The sequence below is a fragment of the Vanellus vanellus genome, assembly GCF_965231255.1.
Source record: "Vanellus vanellus genome assembly, chromosome: Z".
Classification (NCBI taxonomy): Eukaryota; Metazoa; Chordata; class Aves; order Charadriiformes; family Charadriidae; genus Vanellus; species Vanellus vanellus.
In genome coordinates, this window is record NC_138908.1 from 75,900,419 (window position 1) to 75,916,417 (window position 15,999).

The following is a 15,999-nucleotide window of genomic DNA, read 5'->3' on the forward strand; positions in this document are numbered from 1 at the left end:
AGTTACACTGTTGGTAATTTGGAATCTATGGAAGAATTTTTTAAAGGGATATCTCTACATTTTAAAAGCTTGCTATAAAACTTAGAAATTGCAACAAAAGGTAAGCATCACCTTTGCTAGTTAAAGGGAAAAATATGTTCAAAATGGTTGCCATTAAGAAGTACAGCTCTTTCGCTTGTGATTGTCCCACTGTACTCAGCACTGGTAAGGTCGCACCTTGAGTACTGTGTTCAGTTTTGGGTGCTGCAGTGTAATGAGGACATTATGGTGCTGGAGAGGGTCCAGAGAAGGGCAACGAAGCTGGTGAAGGGTCTTGAGAATAAGTCTTATGAGGAGTGGCTGAGGGACTTGGGGTTGTGTAGTCTGAAGGAGGCTGAGGGAAAACCTTATTGCTCTCTACACCTACCTGAAAGGAGGTTATAGAGAGGTGGGGGTTGGCCTCTTCTCACAAGTCACAACTGATAGGACACAAAGAATTGGTGTGAAGTTGTGCAAGGGGAGGTTTGGTTTAGAGATCAGGAAAAAGTTCTACACTGAAAGGGTTTTCAAAGACAGGAAGGGCTGCCCAGGGAAGTGGTCGAATCACCATCCTTGGATGTGTTTAAAAGCCATCTAGATATGGTGCTCAGGGACATGGTTTAGAAGTGGGCCTGGTAGAGTTAGATAATGGTTGGACTCAATGATCTTAAAAGTCTTTTCCAGCCATAACGATTCTATGATTTATTGCAGTTAAGTGTTTTATTTACTTGGTAAATTGAAGGTTCCTCCTGCTGCCTTAATGATGACACAAGTGAGAGGTGATAACCAAGTCTCTGTTTTGGATGGTTCATCACAGCAGTGCAGTGCAGATGTTTGAAACTCTTAGATGTAATCTGTCACCTGGGTTAATTTGGTTCCTAACACTGGAGTACTAGAAACTGCTCCTTGAGGAAGGATGCTTAGTTTTCATTATTTTAAAAGCAGGATGACTTAAAGCCCAGACACTTTGTGAAATACAAACCGTCCACCTGAAGGTCAAACCAGAATGAAAAAACCTAATTTCACCTTTTACCAGCTATGTTGAAAGTTGTGAAGAACAGTAGGATAGGTGCACAAGTCTTACAAGTCTTTGTGTAAATGACTGATACTTCAAAATCCTTTTTGAAGTTGTTCCTGTCACCATTGTCTTGCCCCTCTCAAATGCTGTTTTCTTGTTTGTATGTACACAGTTGCAAATGGGAGCCCTTAAAACAAAGGAATTCATGCACTTCTGTAATCCAGGGCATAGACACAGGAGCTTTCTAAAGCAGGTTGTCTGCGAGCAACAGGAATCCTGGCAGTCTTTGAATCTGCATTCAGCAGATTCCTTCTATTGCAGTGAATGTCTGAGCCTTACATCTGCTGAAGAGGCAGCCTGAGTAAGGGGAACACAAAAGGAGAAACAGTAGCTGGCTTATGTTTTTACGCTGGCGCTTGACTGTTCAGAATACACAGGGCAGTAATGTTTTCCACTTACCATATTTGGGCTAAGGCTAGTTGGTCACCTTTGTCCTAGTTAACAGTGCTAGCTCCCTCAAAATTAGATCTTATGAGCCTGTTTTGAGAAGTTCAGCTTTTGTGGCAGTGGTTGACGCATGATTCTTCCCTTAACTTTTAATAGGCTGGTTTTCAGTGCATTGTCCAAAAGGAAGGAAAGCACCTCAGATGTCCACTGTCAATTACACTTACTTCAAATGCAGTGTGGTGTTGCTAAATCCCAGGGGAGTTTGCCCAGGTTAGCGAAGTCGCTATAGTGATTTCAAAGAAATTAAAACTCAGAATAAAACAGAAAAAAAAAACAAACAACAAAACACAAACCAAAAACCACAGTGTCCTTATTTTGATCTTGAGTACAAATTCTCATTTAGATATCAGTGCTTCCTGTCTTAATTTCAACTAGAGAGTGCACTGGAAGCCACCACTTTTTTTAAACTAGTTTTTCATTGCGCACATCTCCAACTTATTAAACGTGCTGTTTGAAAGAGTGTGTTTTTCATGACTGAGACTAATGTTGCTTTGTGCTGCCATCCAAGCTAACAGGCACTAGCAGACAGTTTCCTAGACAGAAACCTCAAGTTGATGGCAAGCTCCCACTCTACAAGCCAAAATGTTGTTCTGCTATTTTATTAGTATTGATGGTCAAGTGTCTGAAACCCCTTTTGGATGCAGTTTGGAGTAGTGTGAAAGCCTGTAGTTGTGGTAAGTGAATGGCTGCCTTTGCCACTTGCAGCACAAGCCCGAGTGCTCCAAGAGCAAGTGTGCTTGCCACAGGTTGGAGCAGTGATGGTTGGCTAATGACAATGAGTTGTCATTAAGCTGAAATGCCTGTGTTGGGAAGAAACAGAAAAGAGAGAAGCTTTTTAAAGCTGTAGGGAAGAATGGTAAACTGAGCTAAGTATCCTATTAATGAATTGCAAATTGACTGTTTTGTTTTGTGGAAGTAAGTATAGACAATAGTCATTTATTCAAAAAAAGCAATCTTTTTCATGCACAAAAAAAGTATGTCTGCAACAATCCCAGCTACCTGTAAATGAGTACGGTTGTCAGGGTTGGCCTTGTAAATGGAGACGAGCAAGATCTTTGAGACCTGAGCCTGGGCCTGCCACAACTCGGCGTGGCCATGGTTGGGGTAGCTGCCTGCGGTTCACTTGCTTTGGCTTTGTGTCCAGTAGACTCTAGAATCATAGAACCATAGAATGGTTTGGATTGTAAAGGACCTTGAAGATCATTGAGTTCCAACCCCCCTGCCACAGGCAGGGACACCTCCCACTAGACCAGGTTGCCCAAGGCTACATCCAGCCTGGCCTTGAACACCTCCAGGGATGGGGCCTCAACAGCCTCTCTGGGCAACCTGTTCCAGTGCCTCACCACCCTCAAAGTGAAAAACTTCTTCCTAATGTTTAATCTGAACCTGCCCTCTTCCAGTTTAAAGCTATTCCCTCTCGTCCTATCGCTACATGCCCTAGTAAAAAGTCCTTCCCCAGCTATCCTGTAGGCCCCCTTTAGGTACTGGAAGGCCGCAATAAGATCTCCCCAGAGCCTACTCTTCTCCAGTCTGAACAGCCCCAACTCTTTCAGCCTCTCCTCATAGGAGAGGTGCTCCAGCCCTAGGATCATCCTTGTGGCCCTCCTCTGGACACACTCCAGCAGGTCCATGTCCTTCTTATGTGGGGGACTCCAGAGCTGGATGCAGTACTCCAGGTGGGGTTTCACAAGAGTGGAGTAGAGGGGCAGAATCACCTCCTTTGACCTGCTGGCCACGTTGATTCTGATGCAGCCCAGAATATGGGTGGCCTTCTGGGCTATGTATGGTTTATTTTGCCTCCTGTCATTGCAGTAGGTTTTACAGACTGCTGCCCTCACACAAACTATTCTTACTGTAGAAACTGACATGGCGTACTGGTGCAGTATGAATGTTTTTTAGAAGTGTTGTGTTACCTTACTTTTCTTCACTTCTCACTTTCCCAACAGCTTTGTAAAATGTTCTTTTCATCAGGACACTTTTTCTCCAGATAGTATGCTTTGTCTAGAGCTAGTACATCACAGAACCATAGAAAGGTCAGCTAGTCCAACCCCCTTGCAATTAGCAGGGACATTTTTAACTACATCAGGTTGCTCAGCCCTGTCCAACCTGACCTTGAACATTTCCAAAGACGGGGCATCTACCACCTCTCTGGGCAGCCTGTTCCAGTGCTTCACTACCCTCATTGTAAGAAATTTCTTCCTTATATCTATTCTGAATCTGCCCTCTTATGGTTTAGAACCATTAGGCCTTGTCCTGGCACAACAGGCCCTGCTAAAAAGTCTGTCCTTGTCTTATAAGGCCCCTTTAAGTACTGGAAGGCTGCTATAAGGTCTCCCCAGAGCCTTCTCCAGGCTGAACAACCCCAACTCTCTCAGCCTGTTCTTATAGGAGAGGCACTCCAGCCCTCTGAGCATCTTCGTGGCCCTCCTCTAGATTTGCTCCAACAGGTTCAAATTCTTCTGTTGAGGGCTCCAGAGGTGGACACAGTACTCCAGGTGGGTTCACTGGAGTGGAGCAGAGGGGTAGAATCACCTCCCTCACCCTGCTGGCCACGCTTCTTTTGATGCAGCCCATGATGCGGTTGGCCTTCTGGGCTGCAAGCACATATTGCCAGCTCATGTCAGCTTTTCATCCACCAGTACCCCCAAGTCCTTCTCCTCAGGGCTGTCTTCAATCCCTTCATCCCATATTTACCCTATAACAGTCATTTCGCATACAATAGTTTTTACTGTAGGTGTGAGATAATGCTGGAGGGAATGATGAAACAGCACACTGCATGCTGCTACAAGAGCATAAGCATTAGAGTGGTTTTTGTGACACTTGTTACAGTGGCAAGTTAAGAGATGAATGTGTAAAAAAACTACAGTGGGTAGTTTAGGAGCTATGTCAAGACTGAGCTTGTATGCATTACTGTATGCACGCAGTTGAGTGGCAGAGTGGTCCATAGACTCTTGAGAGGCACAGGAGTAGTCGGGTAGACCACTTACTGTCTCACTGGCTCTGCCAAATGAAAAACTAAGGGCTATTAAAAAAAAAATAATAAAAATAACCACGCCCCTACACTACAACCTATATGTGGTGGTTCTTGAAGCAGCAAACTTGTGAATTCCCCAAACCTGTATGTTTTTTGAGAGAAGTCTTAACAAGTACTTTAAAGAAAAATCCACTGGGAATTATTAAACAGCCCAGAAAGTCCTCTGCCTAGATATTAGGTAGAGGTTGCAAAGATAGTAGAAGAAAACAAGAACAGTACAAGCATTTGGAGATAGCTTCAAGGAAATGCCTGATGGAGAAATTTACTGTTAAACAGAAACCAAGCTTCAGACATACTGCTGTTCTTACTGTTGTCTTCTAGATAAATTGAACAGGGTTGGAAAAGGAACTTACTGCTTTTGTCTAAAGAAGGCTTAATCAGCCGAATTGTGCAATGACATGATGTGGCAAGGGATACAAAGTTTTCCCTCGCTCTTTTTATACAGGTAGCATAATTCGTTGTATGAGAAGACTAGAAGAATTGCTTCGGCAGATGTGCCAGGCTGCAAAAGCCATTGGAAACACAGAGTTGGAAAATAAGTTTGCAGAGGGTATGTATTTCACTTCCACAGCATAAGAAGTAATTCTAGAAAACATATGAAAAGAAGGGTCGGGGTCAGGGGGAGGGGGTGTTGGTAGTGTGGGGTGGAGGTGAATGATGTAGTAATACAAGCTTCTGGATTGACTTCATGGTAAACAGCATCATTGCTCTCTTTCCAGATGACATCTATGTTATAAACTTTGAATTTAGTTTGTGACTGAAAATGGATGTACAATGACTTCCCTTCAAGACTTGTAACACTTTATCTACTGCAAAGTATTACATGCCTGTAATTGTGCTTAAAATAGTGACTGTGGCAGTTATGATTGCTGGATATTAATACATTTTTCCTTTTTAATAGGGATTACAAAAATCAAGAGAGATATTGTGTTTGCTGCAAGCCTTTACCTGTAACAGAAGATATCTTCTAAAAACAGTACTAAATTCACATTATGGAACAAGTTAATCAGCTTCACATGCTATTTCCATCTCAAGTAATTACTTTTAATGATCTGTATTCCACAGTTGTTTCAACAAGGCATGTACAAACAACAGTGTATGTAATATAACTGTTACCATGTTTTCAATAAAAATTTACATTTTGAATAGCTTTTTTCTTGTAAGCAAGAGCTTGAACCAACAGAAATTTAAAGTTTAGATATACAATAACTGTGCTAGATGTTACTATATACAGGTAAAGTGAGCATCCAAGAGCAGCAGCAGTCCCTTAAAGGCTTTTACTTATATTACATAGTTAGACTTGTGAAATTGTTTTCCTTTCAGAGAGCAAGATGGGGTCATTCTTCATGGTTGGTGATTGCTGCCAAAGTGATTTCCATTTGTTGGAGTCTCGTGTAGGGTTGTATGGGAATCTTCTTTTGGTTGAAATGTACATCCTCTCACTTTGAAGAAGTCAGACACGTACACAACCTAAGTGAACAAATTAGTGTTAAGCTGCTGCATTTGTAAGTCTTTGAAACAATAGGTAAATGCTTTTGCAGAAGGTAAATTCCATGATCAAAACTAGTGGTCCCTTGACGACTTAGCCACTGATAGTTTAAGCCAAATTTAAGGCTTGTGTGCTAACTAACTGCCTTACCAGGCACTATTTCATTACAGTAGCCATAGTTTGAACAACTAACTGAAGGAGCAAGACATGCTTGCTGAGGGCCCAGATTGTGTGTATAGTCAAATTTATTCTGCAATTTATTTAGAACAAGATGGGAGAGCTTGTGCTTTAGCTGAGGAAGAGGAATAGTTAGAAATTGACTCTGGAGTGTCACTCTCACTTGCATTTCTTTAAAAGCTGGTTAAACCAAGCTTGCATTCCTCACAGAAGCTCCCTCCTCAATACATGTATCTCACACACAGCTCCAGCAGCCATAAGGCCAACTCTACCTGCATTATCCTTTCCTGCATGCCTTTGAACATATCACCACGCTTCCTACGCAGCTACTGACTACGAGACAGTCTGCAGCTTTACCACATCATACTAGATGTGCTGGGTACATACAGTGCTGCATGAAGTGCAATAAATGAGAAGCCACTCTCATGGTCTGTCTTTTCCTGCATCACCTCTTCCCCTCCCACTGCAAACCTGAGAGCTGCAGAACACAGTTTAGGGCAGCAGCAGAAACCATCCTCCACACTGAAGACTGGCTAATGACCCAGCATGCTGCTTCCGCTGCATACCAGATGAGTTTCAGCTTCAAATTAAACCTAAAGTCACTCAACTCTATTTAGTGCTCTATTTGCAGTTGCTGCCCCAGCATGTTCTTACATCTCCTTTCTGTTTCTGGAGGTCAGCTCTTCAGTTCTTTCAGACAAGGGTTTTGTCTGGGGGCGGTTATTTTTAAAAATAAATTCCTCACCTTTCAACCCTGTTCACTGTAATGCCACTACTCATTCCTGTATTATCCGGCATCTCTAAGATATCCCCTCAGTCATCCAACACTCTTGACTAAACTTGTTTTCCTAATAAAAGTGCCCTCAGCTCTTCAATCCCTGATGTTTCTCATTCCCCGCACCCCTTTTCTTAGAAAATAATAAGATTGTACAAAAATGAGCAGTAGGATTATGTTTTAGTCAACATGCAGCCATTTAATGCAGTATATAGGGTTTCCCAGAGCTGCTCCAAAATTTGTTTTGATGATTGATTGCAACAAGTAAAGTTTTGTCTTCAAATGGCCCCGCACTCTTCTTTCCGCTGAGAAAGTGTTTATCTTGGAGATGGTTTTCCCAGGTGAGCCTCAGTTCGTTGATGTCTCTGAAACAGAAGTCTCTCTGATCTGTCCCTTCTCATAGATGAATCAACCATGGCACTCTGGTGACAGCCACAATTGCTGCCATTAAGTCAACCGGGCCTGCAGTTTAGCTCATTCTCTGTTCCTTGGGATAGCTTTTCACTCATCAGTACAGCTAAGTGCCACGTGCTGGTTGTTGTGAACACCCTTTTGGCGCTTGGAGTGCACACTAGAAATGGTGATGGGTCATAGTTTCCCATCAGACCGAACTAACAGGCTGTATAACCTGGCAGAGACAGACACTTTCACGCTGTCCTTATCCTTAAAGGCCTTTTTTTGCCCTGCTTACTTCATACACAGTTCTCCCCTGCTATTGTACTTGAGATTTAGAATTTGGCTAGAATATAGAGGCCTGCACGGTTTTGCAGTTGACTATTTCCATCTCGATTATTTGAAAAGCTCTTGGGCAGGGATGATTTTATGTTATCTAATAGCTAAACCAGCCACTTACCTCATCATTGGCCCAGAGTCTGCCTCACTCCCTGAAGTACTATTGCTACACCCAGTTCAAGGCGTTGTTTCCCCTCTCCAAATTTTCAAAACATTACGAAGACAGGTCTGCTTTCCTCTGAACACAGCCTGCAATTCTAAGGTGCTGTTTATAACAGCAGCATTTATACATGCACACGCCCCTGTGGAGTTACTTACAATGAGCACAGCGACCACTGCTCCCTGAATGAGTCCTGTTAAAACGTCACTCCAATGATGCTTGTAATCGGAAACACGTGAGAGACCCACATAGATAGAACTGGCAATAAGACCAAATTGTAGAGTAGGACGTACAAGTCTTGCCCAGTCCCCTTTCATTCTGGCCTGAAGGTAAAGCTAAAAGGAAAAGAGAAATCATTATAAAATGCAGTAAATAGAGAGGCAGTAATCATGTAAAATTGTGTTGAGTCTGTTCAAAGAGTTGAGTTGAAGTTCACGTTCAGAGACGTGATAGCGTCCAGAAATGTTCCAAGTGATATACACTGTCACAAGCATGCCAAGGTGGAGTTTGATAGTCAGTGTTGGTCTGTTTGTTTTATATAAAACGACATAACACAATCATAGAGATATTGCTGTATTTGTACCAATGGACAAATGACTCTTTTCAGAATAAAGGTACTGGTAATACACCAAAGCCACTTAAGGCTTAGAAAGAATCCAGTGGAAGTCAAACCAGTATTTTACTCCTGCATTAACTACAGGTAAGTCTTATACAAGAAAAAGCTGGCAGCCATCAAACTTACAATCCTCCAAATATAGGGAGCCCCATCTTATGCTGAACGGGAAGACCATTAACATCTTTAGCAAAGTTTGCGTATACTATACATAGAGCTGACAAGTTTTTAACTTGATCCTCAATTCCAGTCACCTTTAGTATTATGACCTTTTAGCATAATATTCCAGCTGCAGTTAAACATCAGAACTAACGATATAATGATTGATAACATCGGGTATCAGTCGCCGAGGAGACCAGCTCCAGTGCAGGTAAGGTGGCGGATAAAGCCGGCAAAGGGCTCTTTTGGGGGGCTTTTGAAGCCGGGAAAAGCAGCTAGCTCGTGCCGGAATCGGCAGCTGGGGGGAGGGCTGCTGAGGCAGCGGAGCGGCCAGCCACTGCGCACCCAGCATGCGTGGGCAGCCACTGGGCGTCACTCAGGGCATCACTGCGGCACCGCAGTGGGAGCGGGTGAACGGGGCGCAGCATTTCGCACAGTAGGTCACTTGAAAGCCCTGCGTCTGAGCTGAGTGCAAGCTGGGCAAGCGCAAGCAGAGGAACATGGGTGTGCAAGGGGCACAGGCTCAGGGCATGCGTGAAGCTGACAGCAGGGATTCATCACCTCCCGGCACAAGAGAAGAACATGGCCGCATAACGGTCAAAAACCGCTGCAAGAAAGAATGTGGGAACTGAGACTGATCTCCCGCGCAAGCATGTGGCTGTGCAGGTCTCGGGCTGCAACAAATGCCTGAGCCTGGCACTGCTCTCACAGGGTGCCAGAGACACTGCCTGTGTACGGCGTGATCAAGTAAGTGATCTGCTCAGGCAGGTGGTTGAACTGAAGGAAGAGGTAGAAAGGTTAAGAAGTATTAGAGACTGTGAAAATGAAATAGATATTGGTGGAGCCATACCCTGAGGCAAAGGCAGCAGGAAGAGTCCTTATCAGAAGTGGCTGGTCCCCTTCCCTCCTGTCAGCAGGCAAAAAGAGGGGACTTAAGGGATAAGGGGGAGTGGAGTCAGATCCCTCCTCAGAGAGGCAACCGAAACCCCTCACGGCCCCCCTCACCATCCCAATGGCCCTTGCGTAATAGGTATGAGGCTTTGGAAATCGAGGACCAGGCGATTCAGGATGGAGAGGATGATCCATCCAGTGAGTCACCCAGGGTTAGTCACCCACCCCCATGCCTTAGGACTTCCTCAACCAAGAAAGAAAGAAAAGTAATTGTAGTAGGTGACTGCTTTCTGAGGGGAACAGAGGGCCCTATTTGTAGACCAGACCCATCCCACAGGGAAGTCAGCTGCCTCCCTGGGGCCAGAATTAAGGACACACAGAGAAAACTCCCTTCCCTGGTTCAGACATCAGATTACTACACGCTACTGATTTTTCAGGTAGGTGGTGATGAGGTAGGTACCAGAAGTCTAAGGGCAATGAAGAAAGACTTCAGGGCCCTGGGACGGCTGCTAAGGGGATCAGGAGCACAAGTAGTGTTTGCTTCTATCCCAACAGTTGCTAAGATTGATGAGAAGATTAACAGGAAGTGCCAGCTGATCAATGCCTGGCTCAGAGACTGGCGTCATTGGCAGGACTTTGGGTTCTTTGATCATGGGCTACTTTTCAGGACACCAGGCCTGCTGGCAACAGACGGCAAAAGCCTGTCTCGCAGGGGGAAAAGGGTTTTAGGGCAGGAGTTGGCGAGGCTCATTGACAGAGCTTTAAACTAGATTCGAAGGGGGATGGGGATAGATCCGAGCTTGATAGCAAAAAGCCTGAAAGCGGCATGCTGGCACTAGACCTGGAAAAGACAGGGGGTGTAACCGGGCCCCTTAGGAATAAGTCTGGGGGTGGCAGAATTTCAGCTCCCTCCAGTAAAAAGGAGAAGGGACCAATAGCCCAGCTGAAGTGCTTATACACTAATGCACGTAGCATAGGCAACAAACAGGAGGAGCTGGAAGCCATTGTACAGCAGGATAATTATGATGTAGTCGCCATCAAAGAAACGTGGTGGGATGACTCACATAGCTATAGTGCTGCCATGGATGGCTATAGGCTCTTCAGGAAGGATAAGGAAGCAAGGAGAGGCGGGGGGGTGGCCCTGTATGTCAGGAAGCGTTATGAATGCTTTGAACTAAATGCTGGAGATAATGGGGTTGAGCGTTTGTGGGTAAGAATCAGGGGGAGAGCTAACAAAGTAGATATCATAGTAGGAGTCTGTTATAGACCGCCCAACCAGGATAAGGAGGCAGATGAAACATTCCATAAAAAGCTGTGAGTAGTCTCAAGATCGCGAGCTTTTGTCCTCGTGAGGGACTTCAATTTGCCGGACATCTGCTGGGAATACAATAAAGCAAGGACAGAACAGTCTAGAAGGTTCCTTGAATGTACTGGGGATAACTTCCTGACACAGCTGGTAAGAGAGCCAACTAGGGAAGGAGCCCTGCTGGATCTGTTGTTTGTAAACAGGGAAGGTCTTGTGGGGGGTGTGACGGTTGGAGGCTGTCTTGGGAACAGTGATCATGAAATGATAAAGTTTTCAATTCTGGGAGAAGCAAGGAGGGGGGTCAGCAGAACTGCTACCTTGGACTTCTGGAGGGCGGACTTTGGGTTTTTCAAGAGCCTGGTTGACAAAGTCCCCTGGGAGGCAGTCATCCAGGGCAAAGGAGCTCAGGAAGCCTGCATGTCTTTCAAGAAGGAAGTCTTAAAGGCGCAGGAGCAGGCTGTCCCCATGTGCCGAAAGACAAGCTGTGGGGCAAAAAGACTGGCCTGGCTAAACAGGGAGCTAGTGTTGCGACTTAGGGAAAAAAAGAGGATTTATGGCCTCTGGAAGGAAGGGCAGGCCACTCAAGAGGACTACAAAGAGGTAGTAAAGCTATGTAGGGAAAAAATCAGGAGGGCCAAAGCCCAGTTAGAACTAAACCTGGCTTCTGTTGTCAAGGACAATAAGAAACGTTTCTATAAATATATTAGCAATAAAAAGAGGACTAAGGATAATCTCGGTCCTCTAGTAGATGGGGCTGGTAACATAGTGACCAAAGATGAGGAAAAGGCTGAGGTACTTAATGCCGTCTTTGCCTCAGTCTTCAGCAGTAGGACCAGTTGTTCCCTGAGTACCCAGACCCCTGAGCTAGAAGACAAGGATGGGGAGCAGAATGAAGCCCCTGTAATCCAAAGGGAAATGGTGAGGGACCTGCTTCAGCACCTGGAGGTGCACAGATCTATGGGGCCAGATGGGATCCACCCAAGGGTACTGAAGGAGCTGGCAGAAGTGCTCACCAGGCCACTTTGCATCATTTATGAGCAGTCCTGGATAACTGGGGAGGTCCCAGCTGACTGGAGGTTGGCGAATGTGACACCCATCCACAAGAAGGGCCAGAAGGAGGAACTACAGGTCTGTCAGTCTGACCTCGGTGCCTGGGAAGGTCATGGAACAGATCATCCTCAGTGCCATTACACAGCACATGCAGGAGAATAGGGTGATCAGGCCCAGCCAGCATGGGTTTATGAAAGGCAGGTCATGCCTGACAAACCTGATCTCCTTCTATGATAAGGTGACCTGCCTAGTGGAGTAGGGAAAAGCTGTGGATGTTATCTACCCGTATTTTAGCAAAGCCTTTGACACCATTTTCCACAGCATTCTCCTGGAGAAACTGGCTGCTCATGGCCTGGACAGGTGTACTCTTTGCTGGGTAAAAACTGGGTGGATGGCTGTGCCCAGAGTGGTGGTGAATGGAGTTAAATCCAGTTGGTGTCCAGTCACAAGTGGTGTCTCCCAGGGCTCAGTGCTGGGGCCCGTTCTCTTTAATATCTTTATCAATGACCTGGATGAGGGGATCAAATGCACCCTCATTAAGTTCGCAGACAACATTAAGGTAGGTGGGTGTGTTGATCTGCTTGAGGGTAGGTTGGCTCTGCAGAGGGATCTGGACAGGCTGGACAGATGGGCCGAGGCCAATGGTATGAGGTTCAACAAGGCCAAGTGCCCGGTCCTGCACTTGGGTCACAGCAACCCCATGCAGCATTACAGGATTGGGGAGGAGTGGCTGGAAAGCTGCCCGGCAGAAAAGGACCTGGGGGTGTTGGTGGACAGCCGGCTGAATATGAGCCGGCAGTGTGCCCAGGTGGCCAAGAAGGCCAACAGCACCCTGGCCTGTATCAGGAATGGTGTGGTGAGCAGGACTAGGGAAGTGATCATCCCCCTGTACTCAGCCCTGGTGAGGCCCCACTTCGAGTACTGTGTCCAGTTTTGGGCCCCTCACCACAAGAAGGACATTGAGGTGTTGAAGCGTGTCCAGAGAAGGGCTACAAAGGTGGTGAGGGGTCTGGAGGACAAATCTTATGAGGAATGACTGTGGGAACTGGGGTTGTTTAGCCTGGAGAAGAGGAGGCTGAGGGGAGACCTTATCACCCTCTACAAGTACCCGAAAGGAGGTTGTAGAGAGGTGGGGGCTGACCCCTTCTCCCTGGTTACAAGTGATAGGACGAGAGGAAATGGGTTCAAGTTATGTCAGGGGAGGTTTAGATTGGATATTAGGAAACACTTTTTCACTGAAAGGGTTATTAAACATTGGAACAGGCTAGCCAGGGAGGGGGTAGATTCACCATCCCTGGAGGTGTTTAAAAAAAGGGTAGATGTGGTACTTAGGGCCATGGTTTAAAGTGGCTTTTGCCAGGGTAGGTTAATGGTTGGACTTGATGATCCCTTTGGACCCTTGGACTAAAGGTCCCTTTCAACCTCAGCAATTCTTTGATTCTATGATTCTATCACATTCCTCGGTTGTCACTGGTGCAGTTCACTGAGCTCCATCTGTTCCTAGTCCTTTTTACCTGCATATTAACCATGTTACCACTCTGGTAAGCAAGTAGGTATGTGCAGTGCCCATGCTTTTTCTCTCCCCTCAGGTCTATTTATGTTGTGTATATCTGTGACTTTTGATGCATTACCTCAAATTCACAGTATTTAACTCCATTACTTTCCCATCTAATCTAAGACACTGGTTTTGTCTCCTCTGGTGTGTCTAGGACAGAGACCTCTTATTTCAGCTGTTAGAGGAGCTTCTCCAAATCCACCCTGTAAACCATTATTGAATTTATTCTGGAACTTGATCCTGTCACTAAAAAAGGCACCACAGTTACCAGATTTACAGAGGAGAACAATACAGTTGGAAGTTATATTTAGCACTTCATGCATATCTTTTCAGTACCATCTTGGAACTTCAGATTGAGTACAAAACCTTAACTGACAGTCTTGCAAAATCATAGAAGCCAACTGAAACAGGCTTCAGGCACTGCGGCAGCACTAACTTCTGGTAAATCCCTCCCTCCATTGCCAACTTCAAAAGCCAAGGCTACAATGTAAATACAGGCATAGAGTATGCACTGTAGAGGCAATGGTGCTACTTTCCAAAGTTAAACATTTCGGGAATGTTTGGTTTGTTCCTCCGAGTAACTTACATCACCATTTTGGCATGCTGACTTTTTCCAGCTATAAATGGAGCATCAAAAAAAGATCAACCCTATCCATAACTGGTTTTTGTTAATAGCCAGGTCAGGGTGAAATCGGACTCTGAAGAAGCTACAGCTAACCCTGAATGGGAAAATAATGCCAACCCCTCCTCTCCCCCCCACAACTGGTGGGCACCACGTATTTCTGGGGACCTTAATTTCACCACTAAGAAAAATGTTGTTTAGCCATTTCAAAAATTAGCTGTCACACAGTTCTTTTAACAAAAGGCATTTTAATGGTCTTACATTAATACTACTTCTGGATTTACCAACAGTAGACCAGAACACTGCCTGAGTGCCAAATGGAGCAGAGGTGGGTCCGAGAAGCACATGCTGGTAGCCTAAAAAGAGCTGGCTGATGATTCGATACTGGCTGTTCTTTCCTCTTTTCCTATTGCCAATAAATTCTGCTTATGACAGCTAAAAATACCTTGCTGTAATAAAGTTTTTTCCATGTAAGCATTTCTGGTAGTTGGCAAAGATATATAGTCATATTAAAAAAAAAAAAAAAAAAAAAAAAGTTATGCAACTGCAGATAGGTGGAAAACCAGGTTTTACTTCTGAACGGAGGAAGAAAATGAGGAAAGCCACACAGAAACCAAACTTGGAAAGATGCCAGCCCACACCACCAAATGACCAGTAAAATAGTCTTTGAATCTCCCTTACACAGCACGTATTCAGATTTTCTTTCTGCTTGACAAAGCAGCAAAAAAGAAACTTGGATTTAACATCTATGTGAAGACTTAATTTCCGTACTAAGCGCGTAATCTCCCCTCATAGAGATCTGGAGCTGCTTTATCACCCGCAGAACACACGCAGTTGGCTACAGGCTTCATCAATTCTAGGTGCTTCTTCACAGCACCAACTCCAGTAGCCACACAGGAAATGCACAAAACCCTTCCTGCACCTTCTACCAGCAGATGGATTTGTATTATTCTAAAACTAGGTGTGAGAAGGGTGAGGAGTAGTACTACAGAGAAGTGTTAGTGACTGCTCATCACTGCTGTGTTAAATTTCAGAAGTAGCAGCTGTTCTTCTGGTTACAACTGTTTTTTTTCTGTTATTTTTTTTTTTGTTGAGAGTAATTGCTTATTAACCAGCTGCTGCAATGGCAAAGTCCATGTTATTTTTAAGCAAGTAACTTCAAATTGATGCTGCTTTTAACAGGCTCAGGCAGTCATGCTCCCCCGCAAAGATTCTTCCTACTACCATGACTCACACTTAGAAAGGCAACAGCGACATGTCTGGGCTGAAACAGGCCAGTGGGACCACACAGGGAAATTAAGCAGGTAAAGACAGGAGGAGCTTTTGCCCTTTAATTCCATTAAATATAAACCAAGGTTGATACCAGAAGTATGCCCAAGAGCCCTTTATATAGTATTACTCCTTATATAGCACTATATGCACAAATATAGACGTGTCCTGGTGTTATGCTGCATTAACACTTACTACTATTTTGACCCTGTTGACTAACAGAGGACAATGACTTCAGACTGTTTACAGAACCCCTCCCGATACACACAGCATGCCTCGGGTTCTTTGGCTCCTCTTTGAAGTAATTTACAGCACAGGTTTAAAGTAGGGAAAGAGATGCAAATCCCTGCCTGTCTTCCCACCTGGGTCTCTTTGTTAGAAAGGAATATGCTTTACAAGAAAACTTGTCATCTATGGGAGCAGCAGGAACTTTAGGAAACGTCATGTGGTCATGCCCATGACCAGCGTTTTGCTTGTTGCTGAGAAATACATATGTGAGCTTATGAACACTGCAGGAGCATCCAGAGCTGTTCCGGCAGCCATGCGCCCCTATCAGTGACAGCTATTTGACCATGCCAGCTTCCCTGCTGTCCTGCTCCTGAGCATCTGCCTGATCGTTCAGTA

At 44.9% G+C, this 15,999-nt stretch overlaps 2 protein-coding genes across 3 annotated transcripts in view; one reads left to right on the forward strand and one right to left on the reverse strand.

The window, feature by feature from the left end:
* The window catches only part of MTREX (Mtr4 exosome RNA helicase), a 60,978-nt gene extending 55,255 nt beyond the window's left edge, over nt 1-5,723 (forward strand). Inside the window, exons 26-27 of the mRNA XM_082497809.1 lie at nt 5,023-5,127; nt 5,479-5,723. Of these exons, the coding sequence (XP_082353935.1) occupies nt 5,023-5,127; nt 5,479-5,531 (158 nt within the window). The 3' untranslated portion in view covers nt 5,532-5,723. The remainder of the gene's footprint in view (nt 1-5,022; nt 5,128-5,478) is intronic.
* Nucleotides 5,426-15,999, reverse strand: part of PLPP1 (phospholipid phosphatase 1) — a 76,345-nt gene continuing 65,771 nt past the window's right edge. For both annotated transcript variants that reach the window (XM_082497810.1, XM_082497811.1), the window contains exons 5-6: nt 8,069-8,245; nt 5,426-6,047 (exon numbers count right to left, since the gene is read on the reverse strand). In XM_082497810.1, the coding sequence (XP_082353936.1) occupies nt 5,922-6,047; nt 8,069-8,245 (303 nt within the window). In that variant the 3' untranslated portion in view covers nt 5,426-5,921. The remainder of the gene's footprint in view (nt 6,048-8,068; nt 8,246-15,999) is intronic.